At 40.7% G+C, this 14,570-nt stretch overlaps 1 protein-coding gene and 1 long non-coding RNA gene across 6 annotated transcripts; one reads left to right on the top strand and one right to left on the bottom strand.

The window, feature by feature from the left end:
* Nucleotides 1-742: 742 nt before the first annotated feature.
* LOC119320078 lies at nt 743-6,602 on the bottom strand. Its single transcript, XM_037594211.1, has 3 exons — nt 5,974-6,602; nt 2,833-2,923; nt 743-1,380 (listed from the first exon to the last, which is right to left on the bottom strand). Exons 1-3 carry the CDS (start codon nt 6,085-6,087, stop codon nt 1,130-1,132), a joined length of 456 nt encoding a protein of 151 aa, XP_037450108.1. The 5' UTR covers nt 6,088-6,602; the 3' UTR covers nt 743-1,129.
* Nucleotides 6,603-9,713: 3,111 nt separating this feature from the next.
* Nucleotides 9,714-14,121, top strand: LOC119324902. 5 transcript variants are annotated; one of them, XR_005157223.1, is made up of 6 exons: nt 9,714-9,933; nt 10,949-11,115; nt 11,536-11,604; nt 12,439-13,012; nt 13,460-13,555; nt 13,718-14,121. It is a non-coding gene; the product is annotated as an uncharacterized LOC119324902 (long non-coding RNA). The 5 variants fall into 5 exon arrangements; XR_005157222.1 differs by lacking the exon at nt 9,714-9,933 and adding an exon at nt 10,725-10,849; XR_005157224.1 differs by lacking the exon at nt 9,714-9,933 and having other exon boundaries at nt 10,856-11,115; nt 12,439-12,460.
* Nucleotides 14,122-14,570: the final 449 nt, after the last annotated feature.

Genomic DNA, 14,570 nt, shown 5'->3' with positions numbered 1-14,570 from the left:
GCTAAACTCGCCCCGCCTGGTCCCTCGCTCGATCGAGAGCCTCGAGGGCTGTCGGTACGGTACCGTTGACTTAAAAAAAAGATAAAAACTTAAAACGAAAAAAATCACAAAAAAAGAAAAAAAATCGAGATTTCAAGAAAGTTCACAGATTTGGAAACCTTCATCCATTTTTTTAAATCTTCAAATTTGAAAAAAAAAGTTCACAAAAATTGAAAAAAGTTCATCAAATTGGGAAAGAGTTCATCAATTTTGAAATAAGTTCACCGAATTTAAAAAAGTTCATCAATTTTGAAAAACAGTTCATCGATTTTGAATAAGAGTTCATCCATTTTAAAAAAAAGTTCATCGATTTTAAAAAAAGTTCATCAATCTTGAAAAATAGTTCATCGATTTTGAAAAAGAGTTCATCCATTTTGAAAAAAAGATCATGGATTGTGAAAAGAGTTCATCGGTTTTGAAAAAAAGTTTATGGATTGTGAAAAGAGTTCATCGGTTTTGAAAAAGAGTTCATCAATTTAGAAAAAAAGTTCATCGATTTAGAAAAAAGTTCATCGATCTTGAAAAAGAGTTCATCAATTGTGAAAGAAAATTCACCGATTTTGAAAAATAGTTCGTTCAAATTAGCAAAAGAAATATAAAAACTGTTCCGAAAAGAAGGAAAAAGAACAAAAAACATAACAAAACCGTTTCGAATAAAAAGGAAAAAGAAATAGGAAAAAGTAATCGTCGTAAGAAGAAAAGGTGAAGAAGCAGTAGTCTGGGCAACTAATGCGAGTTAGTGCGGTGGTTGGTGCATGATGCGAACGACTGTGAGGTCGCGGGATCGATTCCCATGTAAAGTGCTACTCCCTCTGTCCCGGAAAAGTTGTCCAGGGCAAAAAAGTCCTTAGGATTTTAAATCTCGTGCTAATCAGCCCCCTCTTCTTCTTCCTCCTTCCGCCGTGGTCGCCCCAGCCACCGTCGGCACCCGCAGGGACCTGCGCCACCCCTTCCCACCTGTGCCGCCCGCACGGGGACGAGTTGCGCCACCTACTCCTCCGCGGCGACCACCTCGATGGGCGGCGGCTCCATGGCTGAAGGGCACTGCACCGCAGTTATCCCCTCCCGCCGCCCAGGGCCTGCGCCGCCGCTATCCCTTCCCGCCGTCCAGGACCTGCGCGCGCCTGCGTCTCGAGCGCCTGGAGCTGGAGCTCTCGGGGGGCCTCGACCTGAAGCTCGTCCTCAAGCTCCCAGCGGGCCTGCTCCTGTGCAAGCTGCTGCTCCCCTGCTCGTGTTGCTGCTGGTGAGAAGAAGCCTCCCCTGCTCGTGTTGCTGCTGGTGAGAAGAAGCACCCCTCTGTAAATCTGCTCCTCTGCCTGCTTGCTCGTGGTGCTCCAATTTCTGCACATTGCAATTTCAAACACTACTCATCATGTTCAGTGAAGAAAATTGATCTGCTTTTAAGAAAACTGATCATGTTCTCTAAAGAAAATTGATCTGCTATTAAGAAAACGGAACATGTTCTCTAGACTGATAGCATCAATTTAACTGAATGCATCAAGAGCAACTGGTCCAGATTTTGGCAAAATTACAAGTTAACTAAATGCATCATCAAGAGCAACTGGACCAGATTGTTGCTGTTATGGTCTAAAATGGGAGAAGGAAAAAATGTTATGCCTGTCAATTGTTGAATTATTCAGAGTATTTGAATTATTCAGATATCCATGTCCTGTATCCAGGATAATGCACAATTGCAGTGTCCATGGATCACAGGATAATCAATTGCAGTGTTAAATTCAGTCAGCGTGTACTCCAAGTAGTGATTTTAAATTCAGTCATCAAAATACAGTCAATTTTTCTACACAATCTGCAGATGAGTGTAAATTCAATCAATAACTTGCACTAAGGAATTTGTTCTCCAGGTAGAGATGAGTGTAAAAATTGTCCAATAATAGTAGTGTCATGGTGAGCTAAAGATTATGCAGATGAGTTCAAAAATTAAGTTCCCAGGCAGATGATGGTCCAATAATAGTAGTGTCATCCTGTTTTTGCTAATTTATCATTGCGAAGCACTTGGTACAAAGCTGGCATCCTGCCATGGAAGACAATGAACTGTTTTGTGTTTTATTAGCAGAGAAGATAATGCAAACTATCAGTAGAGTAGTTTACACGGGATGATCCACTCCTTATGGTTGGAACAACAGCAGCATGAAGATACATATCAACTACAGTAGTTTACCGCAACAACACTAGAGTTACAGTAGTTTACTTGTTTGTTAGGACAAAAACATCTAAATTGAGCATCTACAAATTCAAGTTGGGGAGGTTGATGCCCTTGGTCTCCTCCACAGATCAGACAAGCAGAATGAACCACTATCCTAGTAACTAACAAAAGATAATTTCAATATTCAGAATGTGTACCTGCACTAGTTGTCAACAAGAAATACAATAACTCCAGTATTCTGTTGTTAACAATCAGAATTGACACTATATTATTCAGTCAAGTTGATGTTCAGATCCTGTCATTTTGTTCCAAAACCTGTCAATTTCTGTCAGGTTTTGATCTGTCAAGTTGATGTTCAGTCAAGTTGATGTCAAACTTGACACATAAATAAAATTTGACATCAATGAAATTTAGACAGTGAATACAGTTTGGACAGTACTCCACATTCATATTTTCAGTGAGTAAAATTCAGTTTTCACAAATTGAAGCCTACTCTATTCTACAGAAAATGTTGTAGAGGATGTTATTAACTTTTTTGATGTTGTAGAGGGAGTAATAGATATTCATAGTTCTATAACTACTGCCATGGTCTACTAACAAAAGATAATTTCAATATTCAGAATGTGTACCTGCACTAGTTGTCAACAAGAAATACAGTAAAAGTTGAGATGTACTCCTGGCCCCTGCTTTTGTTTGCTTTTTAATTCCTGGCCCTGGTCCCTGCAAAAAAAGAGAGAGAGATGTAGTAGGACCTGTAGTTGCTTATGAACAAGGAGTACTTTTAATATCTACTTTTCCCTTTCTTGGTTTCTTTGCTTTTTGTCTAGGATTCTTCATGGTTTTCTTGTTATGATTATATGCTCACCATTCATCTTTTGTATACTCTTGTTATGAGATCAGACAGGAGCACACACCTATGGATTTGAATTTGATGCCGGAAGAGGAGGACGAAGCTCAAGAAGAAGAACAAGCTCAGCAGGGTGACGCTATTGATTTGAACTTGATGCCAGAAGATGAGGACGAAGCTCAAGAAGAAGAACAAGCTCAGCAGGGTGACGCTATGGATTTGAATTTGATGCCGGAAGATGAGGATGAAGCTCAAGAAGAAGAACAAGCTCAGCAGGGTGATGCTATTGATTTAAACTTGATGCCGGAAGATGAGGACGAAGCTCAAGAAGAAGAACAAGCTCAACAGGGTGATGCTATTGATTTGAACTTGATGCCGGAAGATGAGGATGAAGACATTGAATTGAATTGGTTTCCTGAAGAGGAAGAAGCTCAATATGCACAAGAAGATGCAGAAGTGCAAGAAGCTCAAGATGCACAAGAAGATGCAGAAGTGCAAGAAGCTGATGCACATGGCAATCCAAGAGGGAAGGACTTGACAGACAAGGACAGACATAGTGTTTACTTTGCTCTGCGAGTAATCGAGCTTAGAGATGGACAGGTTCATGTGTATGACAAGGTGCTCATCGCGACTATGCTGAATGTTCACCTGCGAACAGTTACAAGAATATGGAATCTAGCCAAATGACAACTTGAAGCAGGCCAAGAAGTTGATGTTTCAACCAAGAAGAACAAAAGTGGTAGGAAGAGAAAAGAACTAGATCTGTCAAGAACAACCACAATCCATTTGAACATAAGAAGAACAATTGGTTCTCTAGCAAGGTGTTTAGGTGTGCCCCGATCAACCCTACATGACAGATTCCAATTGCAAGAGCTGAAACGCATCACAAGCACCATCAAACCCACCCTCAAGCCACATAACAAGATAGCGAGACTAAAGTTCTGCCTATCCATGATGGATGAAAGATGGATATCAAGTCCTTGGCCCAGTTTCAAGCCAATGACAAATATGGTCCACATCGATGAGAAATGGTATGACATGACCCGAGTGAAGAGTAGCTACTACGTACTGCCTGGAGAGGAAGAACCAAATCGAACTGTGCACAATACTCATAACATTGGGAAGGTAATGTTTCTAACAGCTGTGGCCAAACCTCGCTACAATGAAGATGGGGAGATGACATTTGATGGAAAACTTGGCATTTGGCCGTTCGTGGTAGAGACCGAGGCACAACGAACAAGCCAGAACAGAGATAGGGGGACAATAGAGTTGAAGCCGGTCAAAGTTACTAGACCTATGTGCAGAGATTACCTGATCAATAAAGTAATCCCTACCATTCAAGACAAATGGCCTGATGGTGACGAGGACACAACGATCTTTATTCAACAAGATAACACAACACCGCATGTCCTCCCTAATGATGCTGGTTTTCTAGAAGGTGTGGCACAGACAGATCTGGATATTCGATTATTGCAACAACCACCAAACAGCCCTGAGCTCAATGTTCTAGATCTTTGTTTCCACTGCTCCCTCCAATCCCTAACCGACTGCAGAGCGCCTATGAATATACATGAACTGGTACAGGGTGTAGAGGAGGAGTTTGAGAACTACGATCCCCATAAGCTGTTCAAAAGCTTTATGACGTTGCAAGCAGTCACGGTGGAAGTGATGAAAGATCAAGGAGGAAACAACTACCAGATACCGCATCTGCATAAGGAATGTCTACAGAATGCTGGAGAGGAAATAACCGGTGTATACTGCAGTCCGGAGCTAATTACTGACACCAAGGCCATTATAGAACAAGGAAATGAGTAGATAGAGAAAGGAAAAAAGAAAGGGAAAGGGAAAAGGAAAAGAAAGGATAGGAGTATGTGTATGTCTTGTGTCATGTGTATGGCTTGTGCCATGTGTATGGCTTTGTGCCATGTCTATGTATTGTGTCATGTGTTCAATGAGAAAGGATAGGAAAAGAAAGGATAGAGTATTTGGATTTATTTGAATCATTTGAATTTATTTGATTTATTTGGATTTATACACCATTTGTCCAATTGCACAGGTAGGGCCTCATATTCAGGTGTAAGTATTCTGTATGCATTAGAAACTGAATAAGGATACTGAAAATAGAATATTACAGAGAACATTTACACTGAAAATAGAACATTTACACTGAACAAGACTATATCTACATACTGCTAAATTCTACTCCCTCATAAATCAATGTTGACTAAATTTTTTAAGTGCTCTCCCTAAAAATCACTTGAGTAGGAAATCTTCAATATTGTATTTTGACTACTTTCAGACCAACATTATTCCGTGGCACCATCATGGTGTGTAACTCTTTTGGTGCATTTTCTGCAGAACCTATGTGTAACTCTTTTGGTGCATTTTCAGACCAACATTATTCCTAGGCACCATCATAGGTTCTGCAAAAAATACACCAGCATTTAATCTCCACTTCTTTTCTTTTGGTAGCGAAATTCAATCTGAATTTTGTAAGCACAGAAGCAATGTGACTGTACTCCAAGTTAAATTGTGCTCCAAATAGTAAACTAAATTGTGCTAAATTGTTTCAAAAGCAGTAAACTAAATTGTGCTCCAAATAGTGCACAATTATGCAACAAACTGCAGTAAACTACAGTAGTTTATTCCTCTCAGAGTCAAAATTCAGTTAGCTGTGTGTGTGATGACTTGACATATCATCAGATACATACAGTTTCAGTAGGCACAATGCAGCAAAGATACACTAGAGTACTCCATACACTTTCATTACCCACAATTGCCTCCTCATTGTAGCTAAAAATTGAAGTTTGCACGGAGAATTGACAGTACTCCAATAACATTAGCCACAGTTTCAGTAGCCAGAATTGACAGTACCAAGAACATTACCGTCAGCGAGAAGAGAGGAGAGAGATGAGGAACTAACCGGCGGCGAGGGCGAGGCGGCGTACAGCGGTGAGGGCGAGGAGGTGTGGGCGAGGCGGCGTCCGGCATGGAGGAGTCGACCTCGAGGAACTAGGGACGGGGCGGAGTCGGCCATATGCTGGGCGTCGGCTACCTCACACGAGCTACACACGTGTCCACTTGGTCCCACACCACCGCCTAGGCCTATCTCCTCTTCTGGTCCAGTAGTTTCTTATCCACACACGTTCTCACCTCCATAGGTTCATGCGCCCGTGGTTCCAAACTTGCTGCACAGGTGAGGAATTAGCAGGTATTTGCTTAGCCACTTGAAAATACAAAAAGCTCAGGTTTTATGCCTGGTATTGAATGTTTTAACCACAAATGCCGAATAGAATACTCCCGCCGTTTCTAAATATAAGTTTTTAAAGATTCCAGTATAGACTATATACAAAGCAAAATAAATGAATCTACACTCTAACGACACGTTTAGTTCAGCTCCCGTAATGAGCGGAGGAGGGCCTGGAGATCCTTGAGGAAGGAGAGGCGCGGCGAGGCACCGGTGAGCGCCATGGAGGAGCAGGTTTAGGCGGAGGTGAGGGAGGAGGAGCCGGGTGCGCGTCTTCACCCAGGGCAGAGGAGACGGATGGAGTGGCCAGGGACTGGGGTCTTATGGAATGGACAACCGTGGGCCTTTTCTTTTAAAGCAAACGACTTTGAGGTCTGATCTAGCTGTTATCAAAATAACACAAACTCTCTCAATGGACCAAACACAAAAAATAGTGCAAAATAAATAAGACATGCAATATAATATTCCAAAAAAAGTTTGTCACATAAAAATGATTCAATTTCAAAAAATATTCTCGAAAATCTAAAAAACCTACTCAAAGTAAAATGATACTTTTTAATAGGATGAAATGAAAATTAGGAGCTGAAATAGGTCATCACAAACATTGTTAGGATATGTCCAAATTACAAAGTGCGAAAAGAAATACTTGTTGTAACCTTATTTCTAATGTTTGCAACAATTAAATTAAAAAAGCATAAAAATTACCAAACAAAAATGCTCACAAAATTAACACATAAAAAAAGTTTAAAAATATTTCAACAAATATGTTCGTACTTTTTAAAAACACTTAAAAATTCCCCAAAAAAGCACTACTAACTACAAAAAACATTACAAAAATGTACAATAGAAATAATTAATTTGCATAAAAATACATAGAGAAATTTGCCGACTTACATAATTTTTTATACTACTCTTCGAAAGGTTTTACATTTTAAAGTGGCAAAAAAGGACCCATGAAGCAAGTTCTGCCACATTTATCGCCCGGTGCAACGTACGGGCATTTGTACTAGTAAACTACAAAACACCTACTGGAAAATTGCCATGATAGCCTATAAGAAAAACCCTATATGATAAAGCGGCCATAGCAATAAATCTAAAAGAGAAGAAACCAACAAAAACATATCATGGTCCAAAAATACAGACAAAGAATATCATCCATGGCAAATTTGCATATTAATTATAAAGGACGTACAAGAATTCACCATGCTTTAATTTTTTTTTTCAAAAACATAAAATCACATATAGGAATTTGCCATGATAATAAATAAATAAAATGGCCATGCACTTAATAATAAAATGTGCATGCTCTTAATAATAAATTTCCATGTGATTAAGTTGAAAACCATTTTCATAATTTCCATGAATAAGTCATAAAATTTCCCAAAGCGAGCCATGGGAGCATTACAAAAAGACCTAAAATTGGGATGTCTGAAAGTCAAAAATTTATGAATTTGCATGGGTTCAGGAGAACTTTTTTTTCTTCTAAGATTTGCCATGTGTACAAAACAACTTGACATGTGAAAATTATAAAAAATATTTTTAAATTTGCCATGCGAGAAGTTTAAAAATTTATAAATCAGCCATGTGCATATTTTTTGAAATAATTTCCATGTACCTAAAAAAAAATTGCATATTTTTGCCACCAAGTAAAAAGGAAAAATAATGGAGGAATTGATGATTCAATCCCAGGTTTCTCAGGCGGGGGCTTGAGGCACCAGCTAGTGCAGTGGATGAGTGTGCTTGTGAAGGATAGCATTTTGCGTCGCATTTGTGTTCAAGCTAACAAGTTTCAGAGTTGACGTGTCTCCTCTCTCCCGCACCCAGATCCGTGCATCGCATCGAACGACCAGCGAGGTATTCGCTGAAGATTGCAAATAACTGACGTTCGTTTACTATATTTCCCTACATTTTTATTCCTTCTGCTGTACCTATGATTTGAAAATCTTTCCCTACTAATAAAGCACGGAGTGCTTCTGCCCGTCCGTCGTCGCTATCGATTTTGCATAAAAGTCCTTCAGTTTATTCGAATTCAACCGGCAGTCCCTGTTTAAGTGGATCTGGAAAAACGCTTTAATTTTACACAAAGGATCCTATGTTTTGGTATATTCAAAACGCGGTCCTTTTTACATGGGCGGCGCGACTGGAGCTGCAGGGGGCGGATCCGCGCACGGCGGGGGCTTGGAGGCGGATCCGGAGGTGGGCGGCGACGCGGGGGGCGAGGAAGGCCGGAGCGCGGCTTCCCGGGCGGATCCATGGCAGAGAAGAGACTGGGTGGTGAGGTTGAGAAGAAGGGAGAAAAGTGGGGCGGTGCGGCGACCCACGCAGGAGCTCGCCGGAGCCGGGTGACGATGGACTGGCGCGGGAGATAGAAGGATCCGGCGCGGCGGCGCGCACTCCTTGTAGTTGGAGGCGGGCCTTCATGGCCGCGGCGCCCCTCCCCCTGCGACAGCTTAGGCAGCGGTCAGATCCGCCCTCCCTCCCTCCCTCACTCCTCGCACTGGAAGACCTAGCCGCTGGGCCATGGTGACCGACGGCGATGATGACGGTGGTGGCTACCTCGACGATGGATAAAATCCGCTCCGCCCCTCCTCTTATCCGTCGACGACCGCTTGAATCCCGAGAGGAGAGGAGAGGAGTGGGAGATCCATGGCGGCGGAAAGATCCGCGCCTGGATCAGACCTGCTCGTCAAGGAGACCCACGCCATGGAGCTGCTCGTCAATGTTCCACCCTGGTGAGTGTCGATGCCATGGTTCTGCCCTTCTTCCCTCCCCTTCCCTGATGCTCTTCTCTCCCTCACGCAGGCACACATCCAACATCGCCATGGACCAGTAGCTCAAGCCGTCTTCTTCCAGATGGTGATGGGGTTCCCTCACCATCTGCAGGTCATCATCCTTAAGGGCTCCACCATCTGCAGGTCTTCCTTCTTCTCTTCTCTCTGTTGGATTCCATTTGATTTTTCTGCTCTATTGGTGAAGCTCCCTCTCTTCTCTGCTGCAGTGTCTACAGTGGACTATTTGCATCTTCAGTGCAAATACCTGATTGTATATGGATGGATTGTAGGGTTTAACCACCTTGATTTGATTCGGGCTGGAGCAGCAGCAGCAGGTCCTTCCTTCCATGGAGGGCATGCACAACATGACCCGCACAAGGAGCTCCAAGCAGACAAAGGTACCTGCTCCATACATGTTCGTGAGTTCTTTGTGATGATGAAACCACTGATTGGATGTCCTGATTAGATACAATCCATTCCATTGAACTGTGGAGACAACATGAGGCACATGTCTCGTTTAAATTGATGCGAGGAAGTAATTAACACAAAACTGCATTCTTCTTACTGATTTTCCCCTTGGAACAGATTTTGTAATTCATGATCAGGTCGTTTTGACACATATTCTTAGGATTTCTATATATCTTATCTTAGCTTTGGGGGTTTTAACATAAGAATGGTATGATGCTCCAGACTCGACGACAAGTGCTATCCTCATGAGGCCAGACAAGTCGTTGTGCCAATCCAGCGAGAGTGTCCAACAGCGGAAAGTCATCTGAAGAATCATGTCCCAGTGAGTAGTCCAGCTCCAGCAACAAGACCACATCTGGCTTCCACCAAGAAGCTGGACCAGCGGCATTGTACTCAGGTAAGCTCATGAATTTTTTTGCAATCCAGACATGGCAGAGTCAAATTTATACTAATAGCTAACATCAGCTTACTGTGGTTTATATGGTCCATGTAAATCTGGCAACGCACGGCTAAACTTCCAACAATTACTTGCTAACAAAAATCAAGTAAAACTAAAGGAATAGTTCTTTCTCTTGCTGAAATAGGTTTGGACGCACTGTGTGGTATATATATGTCAAGTTTAGCCGTATGCAATAATGCAATGCTTATGGTTGATAATTCTACAAATTTAATTAGTGGGCAGGAATAACTGGTCAGGCTTTCGTAACTTCTATTTCTATTACTGCAGCATAATTGTTTTTTACATAGAGCTGACTGTTACTTCCTTTTTTCGTCAGGAGTACTATTTCCAAGCAAACAACCAACTATCTGTAGAAAAATTCGACATAATAAAATTGGTTAAAAATGTTCACAGTCTTACATGTGTTTACACTTAAAAGAATGTTCACACTTTTAAAAAGGTTCAAAATTCCCAAAAATGTTCCAATTTTTCTAAAAAAAATATTTTCATTGTAATTTGTACAAAAACTTAAAATAATCAAAGTTTCTTTTTTCAAAAAAAGACATCTGTTCCAAAAAAAGTTCCTCAAAAAGATGCTTCAATTTCTGTAAAAACCTCAGCTTTCCTTAAAAGAGTCCCAATTTTTTGTGAGTTTTATAAAAAAAGAAGGAAATTTTCGCATTTTCTCGAAAAGTAAAAAATAAAACTGATGGACAACTATTCCATCCAAAACTCCACACCCCTTTCCTCTCCCATCCTGTCCAATGCGGCTCACGGCCTGCTACAAACGCTTGCCGTCTCCCGTGCAGGCCCTCCTGGCGGACAGCCTCCAGCCCACACAGGCTTCCCTGTTCTGGCTCTGTCGGCTACCATGGTTGAGTAGAGCGAGGAGATCGAGAGGGGAAATAGTCACTTGATTTTTGCGGATTATGTTGGGCATGGAGATTGATCTTAACTTTTTGGTTGTCCGCAGATTCAATGATGACAACACGCACACCTTTCCCTGATGCTTGGGCAAAGGCATGTATGTCCGATGTGCAGGCAAAACTTTATAGATGCAGATTACATACATTAGAAATTGCCAACTCGGTGGATGATAAATACTATGACTTGGGACTCAGAAAAAAGATCAACACGTAGGTATGGGAGTTCGGAATATCCAACATTCCCTAGCTACTTCCTAATTGCTTTACGCACTACCTGCAATTGCAAGCTCAATGTGCTTACATTTCAATTAGCTAAATCTCTTTGTTGGCAATAGTTAATAGGTTAGGTGAAGTTTAGAACAATATGTCAATATGGTAAAGCCTTATTTTATTTAGGCTAGCAGCCTGCTATATAAATTATAAGTTGTGTAAAAAATCTCAGTTAGCTGTGGGTGGCTTCCTTTGATCGGATCGTCGCTTGAGTAGACGATTTGCCGTACACCAAGCTACTATAGGCTTATCACAGTTTGGCCAAGACGAAACTCTCACATATGAGATAGCTACTAGATCAATAGTTCAATTGTTTGCCTCAGGCCATAACCTTGATAACGATAATTTTTTCTTGTACTTACAGATGCAGATTACATAGATCAGGACTTGCTAACTCGGCGTATGACACATACTAAACGACATCAACACGTAGGTATGAGAGTTCGGAATATCCAACATTTGCTAACTACTTTTTAATTGCTTCGTCCTCTACCTGCAATTACAACTTCAGTGTGCTTGATTTTCAATTAGCCAAGTGCATTTGTTGGTTATAGTTCTTTTCTATATACAATTAATTATCAATAGGTTTGATGATACTTCAGAACAACATGTCAATGTTAGAGGCTTATTTTATTTTATTTGGACTAGCAGTTTTTGTTCTGCCAATAGAAATAATCAATGAGGGATTTCCCAGTTTTTTTCTCTCATGTTGTTTTGACCATGATGTACCAGATTTTCAATGTGGAAAACAATTAGAATTGCACTTTTCAGGGGATGTACTTTAGTTGGTGTGCATGCCTTGGTTCGTTGTTGCCTAGACGAGCTAGAGAATTTTTGCTGTGAGAAAATGTATGGACGTGTGATGATTAGAGTTAAGAAAATATTATGATAACATGGTTTGGCTTAATACACTAGGTTGTTCGCTACCTTGAGGAGCTCGAGAAACTTATTGAAGTGCTTATAGTTTAATTATAAGTTTTGATTCTTATGTTGGAGACATGACTATGCAAGGAAGTGGTGAGAGAATTTTGCAGTAGCTTTATAGTGATGTTTAGATAATTACCATTTAGATTAACAAAGAAAACAACTGGGAGCTGCTTTTAGAATTTCATTTATTATTTGTTAGACCATGATCATCTGCAGATAATTATTTTCCTCAATAGTTTTTCCTTTATTACTGCTATTTTCATGGCATTTCAATTGATGCACCCTAATCTAATATCTACAAACTTCATTTACACAACACAATTGATTGTTGCTGATGCAGGTGAGACCATTGACTATTAGAGGTGAGTCGGCAAGCTGTTTTCTTCCATGGTTTGGCATGTAACTTTGTGTTCTCTAGCTCATTTTAGTTTTATATTTTTCTAACAAACAAGACCAACCTTAACTTAAGAAGAATAGCATCATTATAACCATGAAAAAAAATCTGCTTAAATGTAAGGCTTTTGTTCGTCTATTAAGTCATTACCCGTCTAAACGAGACACGGAAATAATGAATTCTTACATGGTAAGTTTTTGTTTCATTTTCATTCTTTGCCTTATCCCGTGTTGGAAAAGAAGTTCAATTGTTTTTTTCCTCACAATGTACCAAAGATTCTGATGAAAGATGCTTATTTTTCTCTCAGCTTCAAGAAACAGTCACTATATACTCTGTTTTGTATATATTATGTAGTTGTAAGGAGATGTTTTATTTTCTTTATATGCTACTATTTTAACATCTTGGAAGAGTCCTGAATTTATTGGAGACAACAAAGTGGGCGCACCATGTGAGTTATTTGGCACCTTGATGCAGCAAATCAACACATGTTTGAGCTACAACGGAGGTCACATAAATAAATGTAACGTGATTTACCCCTTTATTTCTTTATCTCGAGAGACAATGTAGATATATGCATGTGTTTACATTTGTTGTGGTTGCATGTATCCTTGACTTTTGTTAGGCTGGGGACAAGCGTATCAATTTGTATAATGCTAATAATGTTGTCACATAATAGTGTAATGTATGCGTTATTGTGATGTTATCCAGTCAAACTCTTTAGAAAACAATGGTCGCCGCCAGAAGTTGGCTGGGGTGATTGTTGAATATAGATGGGAGCTTCTTTGAGGAAATCCAAACAAGCGGCTGGGGATGTATCTCGCGGGACTCGATGGTTACAGTTTGGGGAGCAGCAGAGTTGCTTGCTAGCATCTTTTGTTCTTGCATCTACGAACTGATGATGCTTTACTTGCTGTTGTTTCCTGTGGTAGTACATTATGGCTCACTGTTGTTTATGCTCGGACAGCAGCAGAGGAATAGACTCGGCAAGGAAGGGAGCTACTCCAGTGTAGTCGGTGGAATTGACTGGCAAAGTAAATCATGAATCTCCTGGTTGGACCAAGAGGTAATTCCCTGTTTTCCCTGCACCATGCATTAGTTGATGCAGAATATTTGTGCGTCCAAATAACAACATGAATTTGGTTTTAGTAGTTTCTGAATTATAGCGTCAGAAAAATTATGTGGCTTATTTTGGTAGCATTTGTGATGGACCAATTTTGTGTTGAAGGCTAAGAATTGGGGCTGCACCTCCTACAACAGTCAGTTTCATCAGTGGCCTGCCAACAACACTGGTGAAGGAATGAGGGTGGCCCGAGACCGATAACAGGGGGCTCTTGAACTGGCAAAGCCAGAAGCCACCATCGCTTCATTGTCCCCGGAGATCGTTTGGTGTTGTCCGATGGATATCACGTGACGGAGTGGAGACGCACACTCCCCTGCCCCAACTTTGGTGGCGCCATCTACCAATGCGGGGCACAGTCCTGCCTGACCCGGCCTACATCTTGATTGTAAATTTCTCTCACCTTCTATCTCGTGTTCATGTGGTCGTATTGATTTTGCCTTTTGAGAAGTGTTGAAAGAAGATTATGTGCTTCAGACGACTGAATGTCCAGTAATATCATCAACCTTCAGCCAGCAGCGGCTCCGAACTCTATCACCTCAAATGGTTTAGCATAGATCGATGTTTCCTTTCACATGCTTTCCGAGCCAAGTTTCAGCTGGTCTCGACCCAGCATGTATCTTCACTTTCAGTTAACAAACTGTTGACTATGAAACCGAGAAAGACCTGAGCCTTCTGATAGGCGGGTGTTTTTACTAAGATTTTTTATTCTAAAAATAAGTCCAGCTATATATAGGTTGTTTGCTAGCTAAGGATTAGCTATAATACGGATCTAGAGAGGGGAGTTGGATTGTGCCTTGCTAGAGCTGGACAAACCGACAAAGGTAAAAAGTGAAAAGAAAACTCTTTCCAATCAAAAAACCAACTATCTGTAAAAATTACCAAAAAAAATGCCCAAAAAGTTAAGAAATAAAATAGTTTAAAAGTAATTCAAAAAATACGTTCTTACTTTTTAAAACAC

Source organism: Triticum dicoccoides, chromosome 6B (genome assembly GCF_002162155.2).
Source record: "Triticum dicoccoides isolate Atlit2015 ecotype Zavitan chromosome 6B, WEW_v2.0, whole genome shotgun sequence".
NCBI classification, from domain to species: domain Eukaryota; kingdom Viridiplantae; phylum Streptophyta; class Magnoliopsida; order Poales; family Poaceae; genus Triticum; species Triticum dicoccoides.
Note: the sequence above shows the minus strand (reverse complement) of the source record. Positions and strands in the feature narration are given on the sequence as shown.